Raw genomic sequence first — 23023 nt, forward strand, 5'->3', positions numbered from 1 at the left:
CCTGATTGAGAACAGAAGACACCAGTCTATCCGGTTCTTCCGGATCCTGAACAACTGGTTAACGAGCTGCCGGTCAGAGTCCAGATAACCTGAGGGCACGTCAGTGAATCACAGAGGTCATGTGACTTCAACCAGGAAGGGGGCGGGGCTTCTTTCTGAGTCGTTAAACTTCTGAACTTCTTCACGACTCACAGGAGCGCCTGAACGCACCACGAGGAAACAAATACATACACACATACACACACACACACACACACACACACACACACATACATACATATATAGATATACATACATACATACATACACATACATATACATACATGAATATATAAATATGTTGTTTATAGAGAAATAAAGCAAAAGGACACCAACGCGCACAAACAGGATAATGAAACGTTTTAATCTGTCGAAGGAAACGTGTCATAAAAATCTCTCCAGCAGACGGAACATTTTTCTGAAGAACAGTCGCAACAGGAAGTGATGTCACGGAGGAGCAGGAAGTGATGTCACGGAGGAGCAATTAAAAACAATACGAAAGAACGTCTTGGAAATAAATACAAAAAGAAATGGCCGGAGCCCAAATGAACACATTCTAGCTCCGCCTCCTCGGCACCCCCTGATCTCAACGGGAGGAGCTGCACCGTCCGGTCAGCGGGCGGCTTGTGATGCAGAACCACGACTCGTCCGCCGGAGCCGGACTCAGCAAGAGGACCGGCTCCACATCCGGGCCTCCGTCGGCTCGCTGGACTTTCTGCAGGACGTCCGCTCCGCCGGAACTGAACCAGAAATTGTTCAGAACGAGCGCCGAGAGAGAGGAGAACCTCCACCGGGGCGCGGCGGGCCTCAGGAGGTCCAGACCGGAACCCAGAAGGCCCAGAAGAAGCCAGCGATGTGCGAGTTTCAGGTCTAGTTCTCTGCAGCTCTCCTGCTGGAACCAGGTCCAAGGTCTCTGAGGAGCCGGACCTGGTCTCCTCACAGAGGGGCTCCAGGTCCACGGCTCCTCTTGGTCCACCGGGACGGGACCGGGACCTCTTGTCCCCCTACGGGAGCGTGCCCTAACCCTCTACATGAGGGCGTTGAGGTGTCCGGGGTGGCCCACAGCGTTCAGCATCAGGGCCCTCTGGTCCAGCAGCTCCCGGTCTCGGCCCAGCGAGGCGCGGTCCTGCTCCAGCAGGGCGCGGTCGCGCTCCACGGCCGCCCGCTCCCTCTCCAGCCAGAGTCGCTCCGCCTGCACCGCCGCCCGCTCGCGCTCCACCGCCGCCCGCTCGCGCTCCACCGCCTCCCACTCCCGCTCCAGACCCCCCAGTCCTCCCAGTGCTCCTCCCAGTGCTCCTCCCAGTGCTCCTCCCAGTGCTCCTCCCAGTGCTCCCAGTGGGCCCTCGCATGCCTCCGGGCCGCCCCGCTGGTCCTGCTCGCTGCCGCCGAACGCCTCCTGTCCGTAGTCCGAGGAGGAGGAGGCAGGAGGAGGAGGGGGCGGGCCGGGCCGGGCCCTGAGCCTGGGGGGCGGGGCCTCCTCCTCATGGGTCACCGGGGTCAGCAGGGGGGCGCTCGCCGCCAGCCGGCCCTCCATGGCCTCGTTCATCAGCTGGAACCACGGCCACGAGGAGGTGCTGTCTGCCGGGTGCTCCATCCCCACAGGGGGGTACCGCAGGTCCTGGGGAGGAGGAGGAAGTCAGACAGGAAGTCAGACAAGAAGTCAGGCAGGAAGTCAGGCAGGGAGTCAGGCAGGAAGTCAGGCAGGAAGTCAGGCAGGAAGTCAGGCAGGAAGTCAGGCAGGGAGTCAGGCAGGGAGTCAGGCAGGGAGTCAGGCGGGAAGTCAGGCGGGAAGTCAGGCGGGAAGTCAGGCGGGAAGTCAGGCGGGAAGTCAGGCGGGAAGTCAGACGGGAAGTCGGGCGGGAAGTCGGGCGGGAAGTCGGGCGGGAAGTCAAGCAGGAAGTCAGGCAGGAAGTCAGGCAGGAAGTCAGGCAGGGACTCAGACAGGAAGTCAGACAGGATGTCAGGCAGGAAGTCAGACAGGAAGTCAGGCAGCATTGAGGACCTCTTGGCTCACCTTGTATCTCCTCTTCAGGTTGTCCCACTTCTTTGCCAGCTGGTAGGTGGAGACTTTACCCTGCAGCCCGAGCTCCTTGAGGACGGCTCTGAGACACACACACACACAAGTTACACACACACACACGTTACACACACGTTACGCACACACAAGTTACACACACACACGAGTTACACACACACACACACGTTACACACACGTTACGCACACACAAGTTACACACACACACAAGTTACACACACACAAGTTACACACACACACACGTTACAATAAACGTTACACACACGTCACACGCGCTCTCTTACTTCCAGGCGGCTTTGGCGGCGTTCCTCCTGCCGGTGAAGAGCGCCTCGTTGGCGGCTCTCAGCTGGATCATGCTGCGCGTGTCGTGGTCGGTCACTGTGGAGACGGACAGGAAGTCACACGGCAGCCATCTTTAATTCCAGCTACTGAACAATCTGATAATTATTTTCAGGATTAATCCAGAAAAAAAACTCTGCTTTAAGACACTTTTACATTAAAACTGTACCCAAAAAGAGTTCTTAGTATTAAATACGGTGTCACAGATTTCTAAATGTACTGGAATCTGAAGAAACCTTTCATTTGATCGATTAACATTTGTTCATGAATCCACAACAACTAACGCTGACAACGCGGCGATAAGAGGAACACCCGTCCTGTCCTCCTGTGAAGAAGCCGTCTTACTCTTGTAGGAGAGGTCAGCGGGCGTGGAACACTCCTCCCCGCTGGCGTCGATGTAGGTCACGTTTCCGTCGGCCTCGGCGGCGTCCCCCATGTGGTCCAGCTCCTCGCCGCTCCTCTCCGCCAGCAAGCAGTCTCTGTCGGGCGGCGGCGACGAGACGAAGACGCCGTCCTCCTCGTTGCTCCAGACCGGCGTCACCCGGGGGGCTTTGCCCGCCAGCCGGCCCTCCAGGGCCTCGCTCATCAGCTGGAACCAGGGCCAGGAGGCCGGGTTGGTCTGGCCCTCCATGCCCCGAGGAGGGAACTTCAGGTCCTGGAAGCACACACACACACACACAGCAGGAGTAAAGCGTGGGCGCGTGAGGGCGTGGCCTCACGGCTGCAGCACAGGTGGGACAGGTGGGGGGCGTCACCTTGAACTTGGTCTTCAGGTTGTCCCACTTCTTGGCCACCTGGTCGGGCGTGATCTTCCCCGTCAGACCCATCTCCTTCACGATGCCCCTGTGGACGCAGAAACACGGACCGTTGATGATGACATCACGAGGACGGTGACCTCACGAGGACGATGACATCACAAGGTCGATGACGTCATGAGGAGTTCGGGCTCCGTTACCTCCAGGCCGGCTTGGCCGTGTTCCTCCTCCCCGTGAACAGAGACTCGTTGGCGGCTCGTAGCTCAATTAGCCGCCGGGTGTCTTCTTCTGTCACTGGAACCAAGGTCAAAAGTCAAAACAGTCAAAGTCAACAGAAGGACTCGTCACTTAAAGGGACAGTAACATTTAGGGGGATTCATTGGCACAAATGGAATATAATAATCCAATATGGCTTTAGATAGAAACATTCCTCTTGTCTCTTTAATTCTACATGTTTTAAGTGTGTATTGATGAAGAAGATGAGCATCCCTGAAGCTGTGTCTCTGGACCTGCAGGCCACCGTAGTTACTCGTTGTCACTGCTCACGTTTGTAGGTGAACTCATTCATCCGCTGCAGCTCTCCCAGAGACGCCGACCCGTTCTTGTCCTCGTTGTCGACCAGCAGGTCCATCTCGGACTCCGTCAGGAACTCGGCCATCCCCCCTCGGCTGCGGCGGGCGCGTTTCTTAGGTGTTGGCGACAGCGGCTCGCAGTCCTCGTCCTCGTCCTCCACGATGGGCGTGAGGATGGGCGCCGCCCCGGCGAAACGGCCCTCCATGGCGTCGTTCATCCGGTAGAACCAGGGCCAGGAGCTCGGGTTGGTCTCCACGCCACGAGCGGGAAACTTCAGCTCCTGGTAGAGACAGAAAGCTCTACAGATTGTCCACAGTTGGACCTTATCCTCCTGTCGACTCTCTGCCACCAGCACCATCGACTCACAGCCACGTCGCTGCCTACACACTCATCCACCCTCCCTACAAACATCTGGCCTCTTCTGAGACCTCTTCTTGAACTACTTCTGGTTCTGTGTGTTTGAGCCCACTCAACACCTTGTTTCTGTCTTTCAGTGCATTTTGGATCTCCATCTTGAACCTTCTTAAAAAGGTTCAGAACTCTCTGAACTCACTCGTTCCTCCTGTGGAAATCTCCCTGGTCCGTGCTCCTCGGTTCCTTAATAGAAGAAGAATCCTGCTTTGTCTTAATGTTCCATACACACCTTCTGCTCTTATCAAATAAATTAAAGTTTGTCTATAATGGTTCCCAGAACAAAGCTAGAATCTCCCAAACAGAGACGTCCCTGTGAGTCTTGGATCGGTGGTCTGAGGAGCCGGTGGTGGACCAGGACCAGGAACAGGACCTACCTTGTATCTCCTCTTCAGGTTGTCCCACTTCTTTGCCAGCTGGTCCGTGGTCAGCTTCCCCTGCAGACCCAGCTCGTACAGGATGGCTCTGAAAGAAAGCAGACGTCGGGTTGAACCCAGAACCGTGCTGTGATCATCAAACTCTTCATGGGTCTTTCTCTCTTTCTCTACCTCTAGAGGTCCAGACTGGACTTCTAGTCAGTCTGGACCTCGAGAGTCTGGACATCTTAAGTCTGGACCTCTATAACTTTGCCCTCTAGACCTCTACAACCTGGCCCTTTAGACCCTAGCCCTCTAGAGACTACACCTTTACAGCCTGGCCCTCTATAACCTGGCCCTCTCGACCTCTACAGCCTGGCCCTCTAGACCCTGGTCCAGGTCTAGACCCTCACCTCCAGGCCGGCTTGGCCGAATGCTTCCTGCCGGTGAAAAGCGCCTCGTTAGCGGCTCTGAGCTTGATCATCCTCTCGGTCTCCGGCTCTGTCACTGTGGAGGAAGAACAGTGGCTCAGACGGGGAATCGACCCGGCGGGACGAGGGGGCGGAGTCGGGCCACGCCTACTTTTATAGGAGCACTCGCTCATCCTCCTCCAGCCCATGGGCACGCCCTCGGCGGGGGGAGCGCCGGCGGCCTCCTGCGCCACCGTGTCCTCCATCTCCGTCTTGATGAGGAACTCCAGGATGTCGGTGCTCTCCTGGTGGTGGTGCTGGTGGTGCTGGTTCTGGTGGTGGTGCTGGTTGGACTGGCCAACGCAGCGGTGGGCGGCGCCGCCGGCGCTCTCCGGGCTCAGCACCAGGTTGCTGTTATAAAGGCGGCCGTGCATGGCCTCGTCCATGATGTGGAACCAGGGCCACGACTCCACGACCCCCCCGATGTGGTCCTGGCCCTGGTACGGCTGCTTCAGGTCCTGGAAGACACAGTGGGACTTTAGAGACTCCGGTCCTGCACGCGGGGGCTCGACCCAGTCACTTCTCCTGCAGCTCACAAGTTAATAAAGGATCGATCTACGGTACAATCTTATTTTGAAAGGGAAGCGACGTGAGCAGCTTCCGTGTGATTGGCTGAAGGCGGATGTTGTGAGGGTTATATATTTAATACCAGTAGTATTAATGTGTCGTCAGCACTAATACCTAATAAACTGCATCACCTTGTACTTGGTCCGCAGGTTGTCCCACTTCTTGGCGATCTGGTCGGCTGTGAGCTTCCCCTCCAGCTCGAGGCCCTTCAGGATGGTGCTGAGGACAGGAATACTGATGTATTAATATTAATATATTAATACCAATATGAATACTAATACGTTATATTATTAATAATATATTGGGATATATTAAGTACCTTAGATACATAATAGTATCTAGAGGTACTTTAGCGCGTACCTCAGATACTGTAGTACTCGTGTGAGATACTAGTACTGCAGTACATGAGGTACTAGTACTAGTGTGAGGTACTAGTACTGCAGTACATGAGGTACTTTAGCGCATACCTCAGATACTGTAGTACTTGTGTGAGGTACTAGTACTGCAGTACTTTAGCTCATACACTGTAGTACTCGTGTGAGGTACTAGCACTGCAGTACATGAGGTACTTTAGCGCGTACCTCAGATACTGTAGTACTTGTGTGAGGTACTAGCACTGCAGTATTTTAGCTCATACACTGTAGTATTCATGTGAGGTACTAGCACTGCAGTGTATGAGGTACTTTAGCTCATACAATGTAGTACTCGTGTGAGGTATTAGTACTGCAGTACATGAGGTACTTTAGCGCGTACCTCAGACACTGTAGGACTCGTGTGAGGTACTAGTACTGCAGTGTCTGAGGTACTTTAGCTTACCTCAGACACTATAGCACGTACTAATACTGCAGTACTTGAGGTACTTTAGCGCATACCTCATACACTGTAGTACTTGTGTGAGGTACTAGTACTCTTACCTCCAGGCGATCTTGGCAGAGTTCCTCTTGCCAGTGAACAGAGCCTCATTGGACGCCCTGAACTCAATGAGCCGCTTCACGTCCTCCTCGGTCACTGCAGAGGTCAGAGGTCACAGTCAGCATCTCCTCAGGGTCCTAAGCTCCCCGGGTTAATGTCCTCAGCAGCGTTTATGTGCTGAAATCACAGATTCTGAGACACGGCACTGGGAACGCTGGGAACAACACAGTGCACACAAACACAGCACACTGGGAACAGAAGTTACTGGGAACACCAGACACAGGACACTTGGAACAGAAGTTACTGGGAACACACAACACTGGGAACACCGGGAACGCATGCATGGCCATCAGCAGCACGATGACTTACTCTTGTAGGAGTTCTCTGAGAACGGGGGCAGCGGGTTCAGGGCGGACTCCATTGTGACCAGAAGACCCGAGGACCCGAGGCAGCGAAGAGGAGACGAGGAAAGGAGGCAAGGAAGGAAGGAAGTGTTCCAACACTCGGGCCCGGCGCTACCTAACCCACTAATGTGCAGTCACACCCGGGCTCGCCGGCACCGGTAGTCCCGGGAGGCCGTCCTGGGGCAAATTCACCGTAACTTTGACCCGGTACCCGTTAAAAGAAGCTGCTAGCTAGCTAGCTAGCTCAGAGGAAGCTAACCTAAACAACAGCTTCCCGCCACGACACGGTCCCGCTGGATCTCACGTTCACGCGCACCATCGTCGCTGCAGCGGCCATGGCGGTAAATAAAGCCGTTACCGGGACCGGAGAGCCCTGCACCCCGTTTCCTCTGGCGAGGGGCGCTCGATTATTCCACCCTCGATGCCGCCTTCCGTCAGGTGACCTGCAGCTGGACGGCGGGTGTGGGGCGGAGTTACACATACACAGAGGGGCGGGGTTACATACAAATGAAATTATAAATATATATTATAATATATTTATTATATTAATAGTATCTATTATAATATATTTATTATAATAGATATGTATGTATTATAATATATATATGAAATTATTATATGTATTATAAATATGTTATACATGCGCTGTTTTCTTTGCCATTGTGTTGTTTATTAAATATTTATTCATCCAGCTGCAGGCTGCTTATTAATTACACATTGCTATACTTATTAATTACACATTCCTATACACATTAATAACACATAAAATGGTTGTCATTTGTTGTTTATTCTTATTTTTGGCTCGTGGGAGAACAAACAGAACTGTGATGAAGTCAAGGAACGTTTTTAGTTTATATACTTTATTTCCAGCTCTTCTTCTTCTTCCCCTCACAGCTTCTCCACGAGCTTCTGGAACAAGCCCACCAGTCTCTGTCTGGTCTCCAGCTGGTCCGGGTCCTGGTCCATGAGTCTCTGGTAGAACCGGGTCTGCAGGACCACCTCCTTCTCCGTGGTTCTATCGGTCCGGTGGTCCCCCTCCGGCTCCTCCCTCTCTCTCCTCAGCAGAGCTCGCTCCCTCTCTAAATCCTCCCTGGCCCTCTCCAGGAACACCCGGTCCCGGTCCAGGAACGCCCGGTCCCGGTCCAGGAACGCCCGGTCCCGATCCAGAACCGCTCGGTCTCTCTCCAGAACTGCTCGGTCTCTCTCCAGAACCTCCCGGTTTCTCTCCAGGGCGGCCGTGTCTCTGCTCAGCAGCTCTCGGTCTCGCTCCAGGGCGAGCAGGTCTCGGTCCAGCTCGGCCTGCTCCCCCTGCAGGGCCCTCCAGTCCCGCTGCAGCTCCTCCAGCCGCCTGCCGGTGGCGCCGTCCTCCCTGGCGGAGGAGCAGGAGGGCGGGGCCGCCTCGTGGGACGCGAAGGTGCCATCGGGCAGCAAGGTGGCGAACAGCACGGCGGTCTGGCTCTCGGCCCGGGCGGGTCGAGCCTCCGGCCGCTGCGGACTCACATGTTCTCCGTCTGAGCCGGGTGGAACCTGAACGGGCGACCGGGTTCTGCTCTCGGCCTCGATCCCGCTGAGCTGCAGGACGTCCCGGAGCCTTAGGTCAGAGAAGCCCCCCTCTGCTTTCGGCAGCAGGAGCGCCATGGCGGGGGTGGCATCCTCAATGGGTGGGACCGGGCTCAGGACTGAGTCCATCAGGGAAAACCAGCGCCATGAGCTGGTCGGGGTCTCCGGGCCCGCCGGAGGGTTCTTCAGCGCCTACAGGGGACGAGAGACGAGAGGTCAAAGAAACGAGGGACACGGACAAGACGACTCACTACTGCTGCTCCTCCCACCGCCACGAGGGTCTGAGGACCGACCACCCGGTCACATGACCAGGCTCAGGTCATGTGATTAGAGACTAGAGGTCCTGCAGGGATGGGGACTAGAGAGGGACTAGAGAGAAGGGGACTAAAGAGGGACTAACGAGGGACGAGAGAGAGGACTAGAGAGGGGGACTAGAGAGAGAGGGACTAGAAAAGGACGAGAGAGAGGACTAGAGAGGGGGACTGACCCGGTACTTGTCCTTCAGGTTGTCCCACTTCTTCTTGAGCTGCTGAGCCGTCAGCGCTCCCGGGATCCCCATCTCCTTCCTGATAGCCCTGCAGGAGAGACAGAACCACCACAGAACCACCGTGAGGGACCAGAACAACCGTCCTGGACCACTGGGTCCTAATTGGTCTCAGCAACACACTGACCTCCAGCCCCTCATGGCAGAGTTCTTCCGTCCGGTGAAGATGTTGGCATTGGCAGCACGAAGCTGAATCATCAGTCTGATGTCTCTGTCTGTCACTATGGAAACACACTATTATTATCATCATCATCATCTCTTACTGAAACAAAAACTTGTGTAACGAAAGACTCTCCAGATTAAATAAAACAGGAAGTAGAAACACTCAAGAACATGTTTCCTTAATGTTTAATACCATGATCATAATATTACCACTGATCATAACCACGTGATTAAACTGGTTAGCTCACGTTAGCATCTCGAGCTAAACAGCTACGTCACGAGCTAAATGTTTCATAAAACCACTTCCGCTTCAAGTCTTTTCACAAACGTTTGATCTCATGTCTACGGGATTATGATTTAGTCACATTACTTCTATATGTGTTCTCCATTTTTTCCATTTTTCTGTTGTATACGCACTCGGGTCCTCCCTCCAGAACCCACAACATCCGGTGGGGACCGGAAGCGACGCTTCTTCTTTGGTGTATTTTGGGCAGTTGAGACTAACCGCTGCGCTTTTCTGCCCCCTAACGGCAGATTTATAGACACCACGTTACGTACAGGTTCATTTAAATATGTAAACAATATTCAGAGACAAGGAAAACAGATTAATACAAAATATATGTACGTGAAAAATATATTTACGTGAAAAACGACACACACAAAAAAAATTAGGACCAAAAAATTAATTAAAAAAATAAAAAAATAATCGACTTTTATTTTTTGGTAGACTTTATTTATTTTTATTTTTTGGTCGCCTTTTTTTGTGTCCACAAAAACCTATGGAAACCAGCGGAGTGAGCGATGGTAGCTGACCTTGCGAAGTGAGTGTGTCCAGTTTTTGATGGAGAAGACGGCTACTTCTCAGGCAACTTCTTGGACAAGTCCTTGATCCAGTTTTGTTTTCTTCAAACGATACAGGTAATTGACACATACTGCATACGTACAGGTGATTGCCCAATACTATTTTTAAGAGCCACAAATTACCATGTGTAAGAAAGTCATTGCCTATGTAGCCAACTGTGCAGATAAATGTGTAATAAATGGCATGACATAGTAATGGATAAGACTCTTTTCATTCTGTTTTTAAATTTATTTATTTTTTACCACATTTTGTTTCTGAAATGGGCTTCCATACAAAAGAGCTGCATGCATGCGCACTTACTAGCTCATAATGGGGTTCCATAAATCAATGTAGTAGATCTTAGTAAAAACTGTGTTGTAGATCAAAGTTAAACGCGGTAGTTCCACTCATCAACCCGAGGGGGCGCTGCGGCGCTGCCGGAATAGAAGCAGCAGAAGAAGAAGGAATCTCCCGCCCCTAACCGCTGTTCTTTTTAAACCGAGGCGGGACGCCGGGTCACTTCGACGGGGAAGCTGTTGTTGAAGCACCGCTGCACTCAGATCTCAACATGGTGCGGACTAAAGCCGATAGCGTCCCTGCGGCCTACAGAAAAGGTTCGTGATACGTTCAATACGAGCTCAGCGTGACTGTGTGTGTGCGTTGTGTGTGCGTGTGTTGTATCGTGTAGTCTAGCGGGCTGTGCGCGCGCTCATCCCGCCAACAAGGAGCCTATTGTTCCTTCTGAACAAAGAGACATGTTTAAGAACGTATTTAAATCTTAAGTCTCTGGTCCGGAAGACGAAACGAAAGTTATTGTCTCCATCTACGCAAACTGGCGCCAGTTTTGAGCGGCTTTGTGCGGCGCCGCTTTGAACCCCGTTCGAGAATCACGTGATTTAATGTGTTCTGGCTGGTCGTCGAGAGAACGACGTGAAGACGTAATGACGTGCTATGTGACGCCACGGTAACTTCTGTTGCGTTCGGCGTCGTCAGCACCAGAATGTACACGAACTGGACCTCTAGGTCTTGGTTCCTCTGTGAAGATCACGTGATCACGTTTCAAACGCGCTGCTTCCGGTCTCGTTCCAGCTCTGTTCAACATGACGTCACATCTGCATGAAAGAGGTTCTACTTCCGGTTCTGTTCTCTTGTGTTGTATTACAGCTGTTGCAGCTGCTGCACCCAGGAAGTCGCTGGGCTCCAGTTCTGCTAACTCCGCCACCTCCTCCTGCAGCAGCAGCCAGACTGCCACGCCAGGTGAGTCACCCACACAATGCACACTCCCAGCTCAGCATGAACACGTGCACGTTGTGGAGCTCAGACTGAAGTTGTTGTTGTTGTTTGTGTTGTTGACCCGGCAGCAAAGGGTAAGTACGCAGGAGGGAACCCGGTGTGCGCCCGGCCCACGCCCACCTGGCAGAAGGGCATCGGGGACTTCTTCGGCGGACCCCCGAGGAAGCTGGAGAACCAGGAGAACCACAAGGAGAACCAGAGGCCCCGGCACGAGGAAGAGGATGATGAAGAGGCCGGCGGCAGTGGGATGACCAGCAGGAAGTGAGTGAGCTGACTTCAATATAAGGAGCAGAAGAACTCTTTATCTCCTTTGATGGAAATTAAAGAAAATAAACTATTTTCTTATTATTATTAATGAACTAAATGTTAAGCTTTGTCCAAACAACATTAAAGACACTCCCTTAATTAAGAGGGAATAAGAAAAACAGTAAATATTAAAACACTTTGGCAGCTTAGAGGTTTACTTAAATGTGACTATGAAGTTTGTTTTATTATATTAATAATGTTTTCTGTGCAGGTCTCGGCCGCTGCCTGCTGAGGAAGAGGAGGATGACTGAGGAGGAAGAGTAGCTGCTCACCTGCTGGTGTTTCATGTACATCTGTATATACGCTTTGATGCTCACGTTGTATAGTTCATTAAACTGTTTTATAGGGAAACTTTGAAAAGCTTCTAATGTTTTGCTTTCTATTAATGAGATGAATATTCATGACTTGTCATATCATCTGCTTATTCAGGAGGAATGAATACGTTTATATATGTATATGTGATAACTATGTGAAAAGTTAGGGTTGTTATATTACAATATGTAATATTATTCTCTCCTATAAACCAAGAAGTCTTTTCGTATTTTAATAGAATCAGTTGAAATTAGGTCTGATGGAGTTGAAAGGAACGAAAAGGTTGTTTAAAAAAATCTGTTAATTTAAAAAATGTATATTTTAGTTTTTAATAATATATTTAAAGGCTAACCAATAAGCAAACCCTTAACAAATATTAAGTTAAGTGTATTAAATGTTTAGTTTTATATATAAAACCTGCAAGCAGGACATAACGTCATTAACATCAATACATTCATAACTATAACTTTTACTTTAGTATGAATGAAGTACTTTGTTCTTGTTGCAGTATATTTTTTTCTGTGGTATTACTGCGTTTACTTAAAGTAGTACAACACGTAGTAACGAGTAGTACCTCCTCAGTGAAGCTGAACTAGCTCCGCCCGGTTGAGGCGTCTAGGTACAGAAATGAATTGTACCCCGTGTTATGTACGGAGCCAGTGAGATCAATTACTGACTGATGGATTCAAATAATAATCAATAATAATAAAAACTCCCCCCTCGGTTTGTTTTACGTCATTTCTGCTCCTCGTGACGCAGCTAACAGGTTTATTGACAGCGTTAAACGTATTTAACCGTGAGATCACCGCCTTGTCGGGAGGGCCAGAAGTGAAAATCAAACATTTTGCAGTTTACGGAAGCTCGTGTGGTCAGCGCGAAGCCAGCGTCAAAGAGTCACAAAACAACCCCGTGAAGTCAGCTCGTCTGAAGCGTTAGTCTCCGGTAGGAATACCGAGGGCAACAGGTTTAACCGGTCAAGGAGGATGTCACCTGTTTCCCCGGTACTTCCCACCCTGCTAGCTAACTCCGCCCAGCCCCCGTGTGTGCTTGCTGTCATAAGTCATCCGTGTTCTCGGCCACCGTACGATTAACGGTCAAACAGGCGTGAAGCTGCCGGGTCTGTTGTTAACGTGGTTTAAAGTCGTTGCCGCCGTTGGGAAGATGTCGGCCGGCGGAGGCTTCAGGTGGACAGTGGTCGTCCTCACCTGCCAGCACAAAGACAGCGTCTACTCCTTCCAGAGAGGTGAGGATCACCATCTTGCTTCTGAAGCGATCTTTGAGTTTCCAGCCCCTGCAGTGACACGTATCCACCGCGTGGTGTCGCTGTGTCTCAGAGGAAGGAATGGTGCAGACACGAATGTTTACTATTATAGTTTATATTTAATCGAATATTTAACATTGCGTACCATATAAAAGATACTTATTAATATTATCTACATAAAAAGAAATACATATTAATACTGTATTAATATATATTATTCATAGATATATATTAATACTGTATTAATATATATTATTCATAGATATATTTATTTATAAACGTTCTGAAGTACTATGAGGTAATGTGTGTCTGTGTGTGTAGAGCTGCAGCAGCGTCAGCAGCATCATGGGTCTCTCTCTCAGGCCTTGGTGGTTCTAACAGTTCAGGACCGTCAGCGTCCTCCAGGAAGCGGAGGAGCGACTCTGAACGCTCTGCTGACGGCTGCTGAGCACCTGAGCAGCAGGCAGGGTTATACTGTGAGTATACACTCTACTATATATAATACTATGTATACACCTGAGCAGCAGGCAGGGTTATACTGTGAGTATACACTCTACTATATATAATACTATGTATACACCTGAGCAGCAGGCAGGGTTATACTGTGAGTATACACTCTACTATATATAATACTATGTATACACCTGAGCAGCAGGCAGGGTTATACTGTGAGTATACACTCTACTATATATAATACTATGTATACACCTGAGCAGCAGGCAGGGTTATACTGTGAGTATACACTCTACTATATATAATACTATGTATACACCTGAGCAGCAGGCAGGGTTATACTGTGAGTATACACTCTACTATATATAATACTATGTATACACCTGAGCAGCAGGCAGGGTTATACTGTGAGTATACACTCTACTATATATAATACTATGTATACACCTGAGCAGCAGGCAGGGTTATACTGTGAGTATACACTCTACTATATATAATACTATGTGTATCAGGTGGTGACAGCTGACGTCCTGGATGAAGCTCACATTCTCATCCTGCACTCGGTGAGTTCTGGTCCTGGTCCTGGTTTTGGTTCTGGTCCTGGTACAGGACCTGGTCATGGTCTCGAGGTGTTGGTGCAGGGTCTGAGTGGTTTTGCTCCTGCAGGGGCGGGACTTCCCCTGGAGTCCCTGCAGCCGGGCCTTCTGCTGGCTGCCGGTCCCGGAGGATCCGGGTCAGCGGGTCCAGAGTCCGGTCTGCGTTGTGGACCTGCTGCTGCGGCGCCTGGGGGAGCAGGTCTGCCCCGGCTCTCCTCCGGGGGTCTGGGTCTGCAGCACGGACGTGGTCCTCAGCATCCCACCGGACTACAGTGAGTCTGACCCTTTGTACTGAGGACTCTACTGTCTCTACTGTGTCTCTACTGTGTCTCTACTGTGTCTACTGTGTCTCTACTGTGTCTACTGTGTCTACTGTGTCTCTACTGTGTCTACTGTGTCTACTGTCTACTGTCTCTACTGTGTCTCTACTGTGTCTCTACTGTCTCTACTGTGTCTACTGTGTCTACTGTGTCTCTACTGTGTCTACTGTGTCTCTACTGTGTCTCTACTGTATCTACTGTGTCTACTGTCTACTGTCTCTACTGTGTCTCTACTGTGTCTACTGGGTCTACTGTGTCTACTGTGTGTCTACTGTGTCTCTACTGTGTCTACTGTGTCTCTACTGTGTCTCTACTGTGTCTACTGTGTCTCTACTGTGTCTCTACTGTGTCTCTACTGTATCTACTGTGTCTCTATTGTATCTACTGTGTCTACTGTCTCTACTGTGTCTCTACTGTGTCTCTACTGTGTCTACTGGGTCTACTGTGTCTACTGTGTGTCTACTGTGTCTCTACTGTGTCTCTACTGTGTCTACTGGGTCTACTGTGTCTACTGTGTCTCTACTGTGTCTCTACTGTGTCTCTACTGTGTCTACTGTGTCTCTATTGTATCTACTGTGTCTACTGTCTACTGTCTCTCATGTGTCTACTGTGTCTCTACTGTATCTACTGTGTCTACTGTGTCTCTACTGTGTCTCTACTGTGTCTACTGTGTCTCTACTGTGTCTACTGTGTCTCTACTGTATCTACTGTGTCTCTATTGTATCTACTGTGTCTACTGTCTACTGTCTCTACTGTGTCTACTGTGTCTCTACTGTATCTACTGTGTCTCTACTGTATCTACTGTGTCTCTACTGTCTACTGTCTCTACTGTATCTACTGTGTCTCTACTGTATCTACTGTGTCTCTACTGTCTACTGTCTCTACTGTGTCTACTGTGTCTCTACTGTCTACTGTCTCTACTGTGTCTCTACTGTGTCTCCACTGTCTCTACTGTGTCTCTACTGTATCTACTGTGTCTCTACTGTATCTACTGTGTCTCTACTGTGTCTACAGTGTCTCTACTGTGTCTCTACTGTATCTACTGTGTCTCTACTGTATCTACTGTGTCTCTACTGTGTCTACAGTGTCTCTATTGTGTCTCTACTGTCTCTACTGTATCTACTGTGTCTCTACTGTGTCTCTACTGTGTCTCTACTGTGTCTCTACTGTATCTATTGTGTCTCTACTGTGTCTCTACTGTATCTATTGTGTCTCTACTGTGTCTCTACTGTAGGTCTGTCATGGGACGGGTTCTCTGGAGTTCGGGTTCTGGCGTTGCCGGGCAACGTGTCCTACGCAGCCAATCACGGCGTCTACCTGTCCGACCCGCAGGTGCTCAGGATTCTACTGTTTCTATTGTGTTTCTACTTTCATGCTTGTTCATTCACGTTCCTGTAGTGTCTGTTGACTTTAACTCCAGACTGAAGGTGCGTTTGTTTTGCGTCCCAGGGTCAGGTCAGGGACATCGTCTACAGAGGCACCGAGGAGCAGATCCAACAGGCCCTGATGCATGATGGGAAAGTGCCTCTGGTGCGGGGATACAATGAAACGCACCCTTTGACTTCCTATATATATATATATATATATATATATATATATATATATATATATATATACATATATATATATATATATATATATATATATATATATATATATATATATATATATATATATATATACATATATATATATATATATACACCTTTGACTTCCTGTGTGTGCAGACTTCCTTTGTAGTTTTTATCCACTGTAATAATGTAATATGAGGTACTCTGTTGTACTAAGAGGTACTCTGTGGTACTCTGTCTGCAGGTGTCTGGTCCGGTCTTCTTCAGCAGGGCCGTGTCAGAGAAGTTACTTCAGACTCATGTCACTCCTCCTCTGGACGGATGCACCTACCTGGGCCAGGACTCTGGAGCCCCGCCCCTCCAGGTACCTGCCTGCCTGTAGATCAGGTGATCCATCCTAACAGCAGCTGACTGGCTCCTCCCTCTCTCCCCAGCTGTCTCTGTTCCTGGACGTGTTGAAGTGCCTCTGCTCTGATGTGACCCAGCAGCAGTTTGTGACTGAGCACCGAGCCGGCTGCAGTTCCCCCGCCGGACCGGAGGGGGCGGCAGTGAGGCGCGGCCGGGCGGAGCTGTGGAGGCTCCTGAGAGGAGAGCGCCTCAGCCTGGGTGTGTCTACCTGTCTACACCTGTCTGTTTCTTCATACACATGGATACCTGTCTGTCTGAACACCTGTCTCCCTCTTTATATACCTGTCTGTCTTCAGCGTACGTCCCCGGCGGTCGCTACGACTACCTGACTCTGTCTGGGCGGAGTCATGTGGAGCGACTATGCTGTGATTGGACGGACAGAAACACCCTGTCTCACATCCAGGTGACACTCAGAAACACCCTGTCTCACATCCAGGTGATACTCAGAAACACCCTGTCTCACATCCAGGTGACACTCAGAAACACCTGTCTCACCTCCAGGTGACACTTAAACACCTGTCTCACCTCCAGGTGACACTTAAACACCTGTCTCACATCCAGGTGACACTTAAACACCTGTCTCACATCCAGGTGACACTCAGAAACACCTGTCTCACCTCCAGGTGACACTTAAACACCTGTCTCACCTCCAGGTGACACTTAAACACCTGTCTCACCTCCAGGTGACACTTAAACACCTGTCTCACCTCCAGGTGACACTTAAACACCTGTCTCACCTCCAGGTGACACTTAAACACCTGTCTCACCTCCAGGTGACACTCAGAAACACCTGTCTCACATCCAGGTGACACTCAGAAACACCTGTCTCACCTCCAGGTGACACTTAAACACCTGTCTCACCTCCAGGTGACACTTAAACACCTGTCTCACCTCCCGTGTGTTTCAGAGCGAGGTTGCCGTGGACGCCGGCGGCCGCGTCATCAACAGCGTCCTGGAGGGAGAGGTTGTCGTGGCGCCTGGCGCGGTGGTGCAGCACTGCCACCTGCAGGTCAGGAGGCGTCACTGCAGCTTTAAGGCCTGAGACCCCGTGTGACCTCTGTGTGACCTTTGACCTCCTCTGCTCCAGGGTCCCTTGAAGGTCCCGCCCGGCTGCCTGCTGTCGGGTCTCCGGATGATGACGTCGTCACGGCTGCAGCTGGTCGATGACGTCATCGTCCAGGGACACCGGGTGCAGGTGGGGGAGCTGAAGCTGAGCGTCTCCACGGTGACGGGAGCGCAGGACGACCTGGAGGTACGAAGCATTTATAACATAAATATAACGACCATATGCACCCAGAGCCCCGGAGGGGGCCGAGAGGATGAAGCTGAAACATATTGGTCATTGTCGTCTCACTGAACATCACCTACCGCAGGATGTGATGACTCTTCCTCCTCCTCTTCCTCAGGCCTCCTGTGATGACAGCAGCGCCTCCTTCCTGAACCAGAGATGGAGTTTCTTCTTCAGCAGAACAGGAATCCAGTAGGAGAATCATTTTGTGACTCACTTCCTGTTTTCATTCATCATTCTCCTCTAAACAACCCCCCCCTCTCAGGCCGGAGGACCTGTGGGTGAGAGGAGAAGGCTCCTCCCTCCTGGAGGCCCGCCTCTTCCCGGTGCTCCACCCCCAAGGAGGCGCGGTGGATGTGGAGGGCGGAGTCGGCTGGCTGTTGGGCGGAGCCGGCTGCCTGCGCCGGTGGAGGGAGGCGTGGCGGCTCTCTCTGAAGGAGGTGATGGCGCTCACCTGCCAGGAGGCGGAGCTACAGTGGAGGGAGGAGCTACTATTCTCCGCGGGGAGGAGGAGAGTGACGGACGCCCTGAGGAGCCGCTCCCACGTCTGCCTGCTGCCTTGCTTCAGGGCCGCGGTGCTGGGCGGCCAGCAGGGGGCGCTGCTGCAGACGCTGGACAGCAGTGAGTCACAACAACAACAACGACAACAAGAGTGGTCATAATAATAACACACTAAATTCTAACAATCAATTCTACAATATTATATAATATTCTAGTAATAATTATAGGATAATGTTTTTTTAAACCGCACTTTTCAAAATGTAATTACTGACAAATTACATCAATACAAACATTTTATTCAATATTGTTCCCAACAATAACATATAATTATAATTTATTTTAACCACAACATAGTCTACAAAAATGTATTATTAATATTATTATTATGAATAATAATGAGATAAAACCAATCATGAAACCCAGTCATCATTTTGTGTTTATTGGTTTGACTCTTTTCTTCAGTTGCCGCGGGCAGCCGGGAGCAGGGGGCGGAGTCGGGGGCGGAGCTGGGCGTGGCCGCCCGCTGCCTCTCCTGCATCGCTGACGTGTTGGTGTGCATGGCGGCGGGCGGGGGGGGCCTGCGGAGCGGGCCGGCCGCCAACGAGGCCTGGAGCTCCGCCTACTTCCTGTTGGAACGGGGCGACCTGAGGGGCGGGGTCAAAGCCCTGGCCACGGAGAGAGATCATTGGCTGAGCAGGTGAGCGTCACTCACCTGTGTGATCGCCGTCGTGGTGGACGAGCACCGGTTTGACCTCTGACCTCCACCAGGCCGGACCTGCTGGTTCGGGCGGCGCGGCACTACGAAGGCGCCGGACAGGTGCTCCTACGACAGGCTGTGATGTCATCGCAGACGTTCATCTCCATTGGCCGGGGCGAGGTCCCGCCCCTTGAGGAGTGGCAGGAAGTGGAGTGTCCGGCCCGGCTGGACCTGGCGGGTGAGGACGTTCATGTCTTCATGTCCTTCAGCAGCGTTTATATATCCATGTCTCCATGATACCTCTGAATGGATAAAATACTAGTATAAATACTTGTGTATAAATACTCGTCCCCGGTGCTCAGGCGGCTGGAGCGACACGCCGCCCATCGCCTTCGAGCACGGCGGCTCTGTGACCAACGTGGCGGTGAAGGTGGATGGGAGGCGGCCTATCGGCGCCCGGGCCCGGCGCATCAGAGAGCCCCGCCTCCTGCTGGTCAGCCACGTGGCGGGGCGGGGCCACGCAGAGGGGCGGGGCCACAGCTCCTCCACAGAGACGGTGTGTGACGACCTGGAGGACCTGAAGGACTACTGCCAACCTCACGCACCGGGTAGGAGTGTGTGTGTGTGTGTGTGTGTGTGTGTGTGTGTGTGTGTGTGTGTGTGTGTGTGAATGTTAGCTACTCCTGGTTGGCAGGTGAACCCGTAGCCCTTCCCATCAGTGTGTGAATGATGTCATCGAGTGTGAAAGAGCTTTGAGAGACACGATCAAAACAAGTCCATTTACTGTGTGTGTGTGTGTGTGTGTGTGTTGCAGGAGCCCTGCTGAAGGCCGTGTGTGTGTGCTGTGGTCTGGTGTCTCTCTCCTCCCAGCATGCTCTGGGGGATCAGCTGATGCAGCGGTGGGGGGGAGGGGTGGAGCTCCACAGCTGGTCGGCCCTGCCCACTGGGTCTGGACTGGGTGAGAACCATTACACACTGATACACTACACACACTACACACTGATACACTACACACACTACACACTGATACACTACACACACTACACACTGATACACTACACACACTACACACTGATACACTACACACACTACACACTGATACACTACACACACTACACACTGATACAATACACACTGGTACACTACACACTGATACACTACACACTACACACTACACACTACACACTGATACAATACACACTGATACACTACACACTGATACACTACACACTGATACACTACACACTACACACTACACACTGATACACTACACACTGATACACTACACACACTACACACTGATACACTACACACACTACACACTACACACTGATACACTACACACACTACACACTGATACACTACACACACTACACACTGATACACTACACACACTACACACTACACACTGATACACTACACACTGATACACTACACACTACACACTGATACACTACACACACTACACACTGATACACTACACACACTACACACTGATACACTACACACTGGTACACTACACACTGATACACTACACACTGATACACTACACACTACACACTGATACACTACACACACTACACACTGATACACTACACACACTACACACTGATACACTACACACATTACACACTACACACTACACACTGATACAATACACACTGATACACTACACACTGATACACTACACACACTACACACTGATACACTACACACACTACACACTGATACACTACACACACTACACACTACACACTGATACACTACACACTACACACTACACACTGATACAATACACACTGATACACTACACACTGATACACTACACACTACACACTACACACTACACACTGATACACTACACACTGATACACTACACACGACACACTACACACTACACACTGATACACTACACACACTACACACTGATACACTACACACACTACACACTACACACTGATACACTACACACACTACACACTGATACACTACACACACTACACACTGATACACTACACACACTACACACTACACACTGATACACTACACACACTACACACTGATACACTACACACACTACACACTGATACACTACACACTGATACACTACACACTACACACTGATACACTACACACTACACACTACACACTGATACACTACACACTGATACACTACACACTACACACTGATACACTACACACTGATACACTACACACACTACACACTGATACACTACACACTGATACACTACACACTGATACACTACACACTGATACACTACACACTGATACACAGATACACTACACACTGATACACTACACACTGATACACAGATACACTACACACTGATACACTACACACTGATACACTACACACTACACACTGATACACTACACACTGATACACTACACACTGATACACTACACACTACACACTGATACACTACACACTGATACACAGATACACTACACACTGATACACTACACACTGATACACTACACACTACACACTGATACACTACACACTGATACACTGATACACTACACACACTACACACTGATACACTACACACTGATACACTGATACACTACACACTGATACACTACACACTGATACACTACACACTACACACTGATACACTACACACTGATATTAAATACATGTGACCAGAAAGACTCTTTTGTTCTTCATCATTGTCGTCGTTTGTTTTGAGGAAGAAGTGAGAGGGGTGGCGGTGCATTGTGGGTAATGCCAGCTCTTGTCCTGCAGGTACCAGCAGCATCCTGGCGGGGGCGCTGCTGGCGGCGGTGTACAGGTGCACGGGTCAGACCTACGACACGGACTCCCTCATCCACGCCGTCCTGCACCTGGAGCAGGTGCTCACCACGGGTACGATGAAGAGGAAGATGATGATTCACTGTTGTTAGAGGAGGCAAACACAGTCTTCGTCCTCTCCTCCTCCTCTTCCTCAGGTGGGGGCTGGCAGGACCAGGTGGGTGGTCTGGTGGGAGGAGTGAAGGTGGGCCGCTGCAGAGCGTCTCTGCCGCTGCAGGTGCAGGTGGAGCGGCTCCGCCCTCCAGAGGACTTCCTGCTCGCTCTGGAGCTCCGCCTCCTGCTGGTCTACACCGGGAAGACCCGGCTGGCCCGCAACCTGCTGCAGGTGTGATGATGATGATGATGGTGGTTGCCATGGTGATGGTTGTCATGATGATGGTTGTCATGGTGATGGTGTGACGCTCTGCTCCTCCTGCAGGACGTGGTGCGCAGCTGGTACAGCCGGCTGCCCGCCATGCTGCTCACCGCCCAGCAGCTGGTGGAGAACTCAGAGGAGTGTGTGAGGGCCTTCAAAGAGGGTGTGTGTGTGTGTGTGTGTGTGTGTGTGTGTACGTCCCTGTGGGGCAGTGATAAGCTCCTCTCATATGTAATATAAGCTCCTCCCATGTGTAACATAAGCCCCTCCCCTCAGGCTCCCTCCCCCGCGTGGGGGCGTGTCTGAGCCGGTCCTGGCAGCAGAAGCAGCGCGTGGCTCCGGGCTGTGAGCCGGCCTCAGTGAGGCTCATGATGGAGGCGCTCGGCCCGCTGGTGCTGGGTCAAAGCCTGGCCGGGGCCGGGGGGGGGGGCTTCCTGTACCTGCTGACCCGAGAGCCCCGCCAGAGGGACCAGGTGCTGAGGGTCCTCAGCAGCACGCCGGTACACACACACACACACACACACACTGTGGTGAATGTGTGATGGTTCTGACGTGTCCACTGGTTTGGTTCCAGGGTCTGGGAGACTTCAGTGTTCACGCAGTGGAGCTGGACATGGAGGGGATGACGGTGCTCCGTCCATCCTGAGGACACACACACACACACACACACACACACACACACACACACACACACACACACACTCTATTTTTCATAATGAAGCTATGAGGTTTTGATCAGTTCATAAAACGACAGAATAAAAACATGAAGTTTGTTTTGCGTGTGTTTTTGGATCATAATCTCTTGAGTGGGGTAACAATGTTTTGTAGAAAGTTTCTTCAGGATAAAAAGGATAAAAA

At 50.8% G+C, this 23023-nt stretch overlaps 5 protein-coding genes across 8 annotated transcripts in view; 2 read left to right on the forward strand and 3 right to left on the reverse strand.

The window, feature by feature from the left end:
- The window catches only part of LOC137799761 (protein FAM3C-like), a 4391-nt gene extending 4301 nt beyond the window's left edge, over nucleotides 1-90 (reverse strand). Inside the window, exon 1 of the mRNA XM_068596574.1 lies at nucleotides 1-90. This exon is cut by the window's left edge and continues 33 nt beyond it. The gene's annotated coding sequence lies outside the window, so the exon portion shown is untranslated.
- A 292-nt stretch (nucleotides 91-382) lies between these two features.
- LOC137799784 (uncharacterized) lies at nucleotides 383-7282 on the reverse strand. 2 transcript variants are annotated; one of them, XM_068596609.1, is made up of 13 exons: nucleotides 6827-7282; nucleotides 6460-6553; nucleotides 5677-5764; nucleotides 5091-5436; nucleotides 4922-5015; nucleotides 4530-4617; nucleotides 3715-4021; nucleotides 3369-3462; nucleotides 3169-3256; nucleotides 2759-3068; nucleotides 2359-2452; nucleotides 2054-2141; nucleotides 383-1657 (listed from the first exon to the last, which is right to left on the reverse strand). In XM_068596609.1, the coding sequence occupies exons 1-13, from the start codon at nucleotides 6876-6878 to the stop codon at nucleotides 1067-1069; spliced, it is 2334 nt and encodes a 777-aa protein (XP_068452710.1). In that variant the 5' UTR covers nucleotides 6879-7282; the 3' UTR covers nucleotides 383-1066. The 2 variants fall into 2 exon arrangements, with proteins under 2 accessions (XP_068452710.1, XP_068452711.1); XM_068596610.1 differs by lacking the exons at nucleotides 6460-6553; nucleotides 6827-7282 and having other exon boundaries at nucleotides 5660-5757.
- A 347-nt stretch (nucleotides 7283-7629) lies between these two features.
- Nucleotides 7630-9627, reverse strand: LOC137799785 (uncharacterized). Of its 2 annotated transcripts, none has more exons than XM_068596612.1 (4): nucleotides 9545-9627; nucleotides 9093-9186; nucleotides 8909-8996; nucleotides 7630-8613 (listed from the first exon to the last, which is right to left on the reverse strand). In XM_068596612.1, coding segments are annotated over exons 1-4 (1047 nt in total). In that variant the 5' UTR covers nucleotides 9546-9627; the 3' UTR covers nucleotides 7630-7749. The 2 variants fall into 2 exon arrangements, with proteins under 2 accessions (XP_068452713.1, XP_068452712.1); XM_068596611.1 differs by having other exon boundaries at nucleotides 9498-9621.
- Nucleotides 9628-10438: 811 nt separating this feature from the next.
- Nucleotides 10439-11927, forward strand: pclaf (PCNA clamp associated factor). Its single transcript, XM_068596568.1, has 4 exons — nucleotides 10439-10582; nucleotides 11133-11225; nucleotides 11330-11522; nucleotides 11779-11927. The coding sequence occupies exons 1-4, from the start codon at nucleotides 10537-10539 to the stop codon at nucleotides 11816-11818; spliced, it is 372 nt and encodes a 123-aa protein (XP_068452669.1). The 5' UTR covers nucleotides 10439-10536; the 3' UTR covers nucleotides 11819-11927.
- Nucleotides 11928-12758: 831 nt separating this feature from the next.
- LOC137799733 (L-fucose kinase) lies at nucleotides 12759-22912 on the forward strand. 2 transcript variants are annotated; one of them, XM_068596541.1, is made up of 22 exons: nucleotides 12759-13122; nucleotides 13462-13616; nucleotides 14106-14156; nucleotides 14260-14461; nucleotides 15744-15841; nucleotides 15959-16039; nucleotides 16325-16444; nucleotides 16515-16686; nucleotides 16785-16924; nucleotides 17396-17497; nucleotides 17576-17740; nucleotides 17895-17968; nucleotides 18042-18397; nucleotides 18740-18974; nucleotides 19046-19212; nucleotides 19337-19582; nucleotides 19789-19932; nucleotides 21745-21864; nucleotides 21948-22135; nucleotides 22229-22328; nucleotides 22442-22665; nucleotides 22740-22912. In XM_068596541.1, exons 1-22 carry the CDS (start codon nucleotides 13041-13043, stop codon nucleotides 22809-22811), a joined length of 3294 nt encoding a protein of 1097 aa, XP_068452642.1. In that variant the 5' UTR covers nucleotides 12759-13040; the 3' UTR covers nucleotides 22812-22912. The 2 variants fall into 2 exon arrangements, with proteins under 2 accessions (XP_068452642.1, XP_068452643.1); XM_068596542.1 differs by having other exon boundaries at nucleotides 16785-16891.
- The last annotated feature ends 111 nt before the right edge of the window (nucleotides 22913-23023 follow it).

This window comes from Clinocottus analis, unplaced genomic scaffold (genome assembly GCF_023055335.1).
Source record: "Clinocottus analis isolate CAN_PGR_092001 unplaced genomic scaffold, fCliAna1.0.p SCAF_38, whole genome shotgun sequence".
Lineage (NCBI taxonomy): Eukaryota > Metazoa > Chordata > Actinopteri > Perciformes > Cottidae > Clinocottus > Clinocottus analis.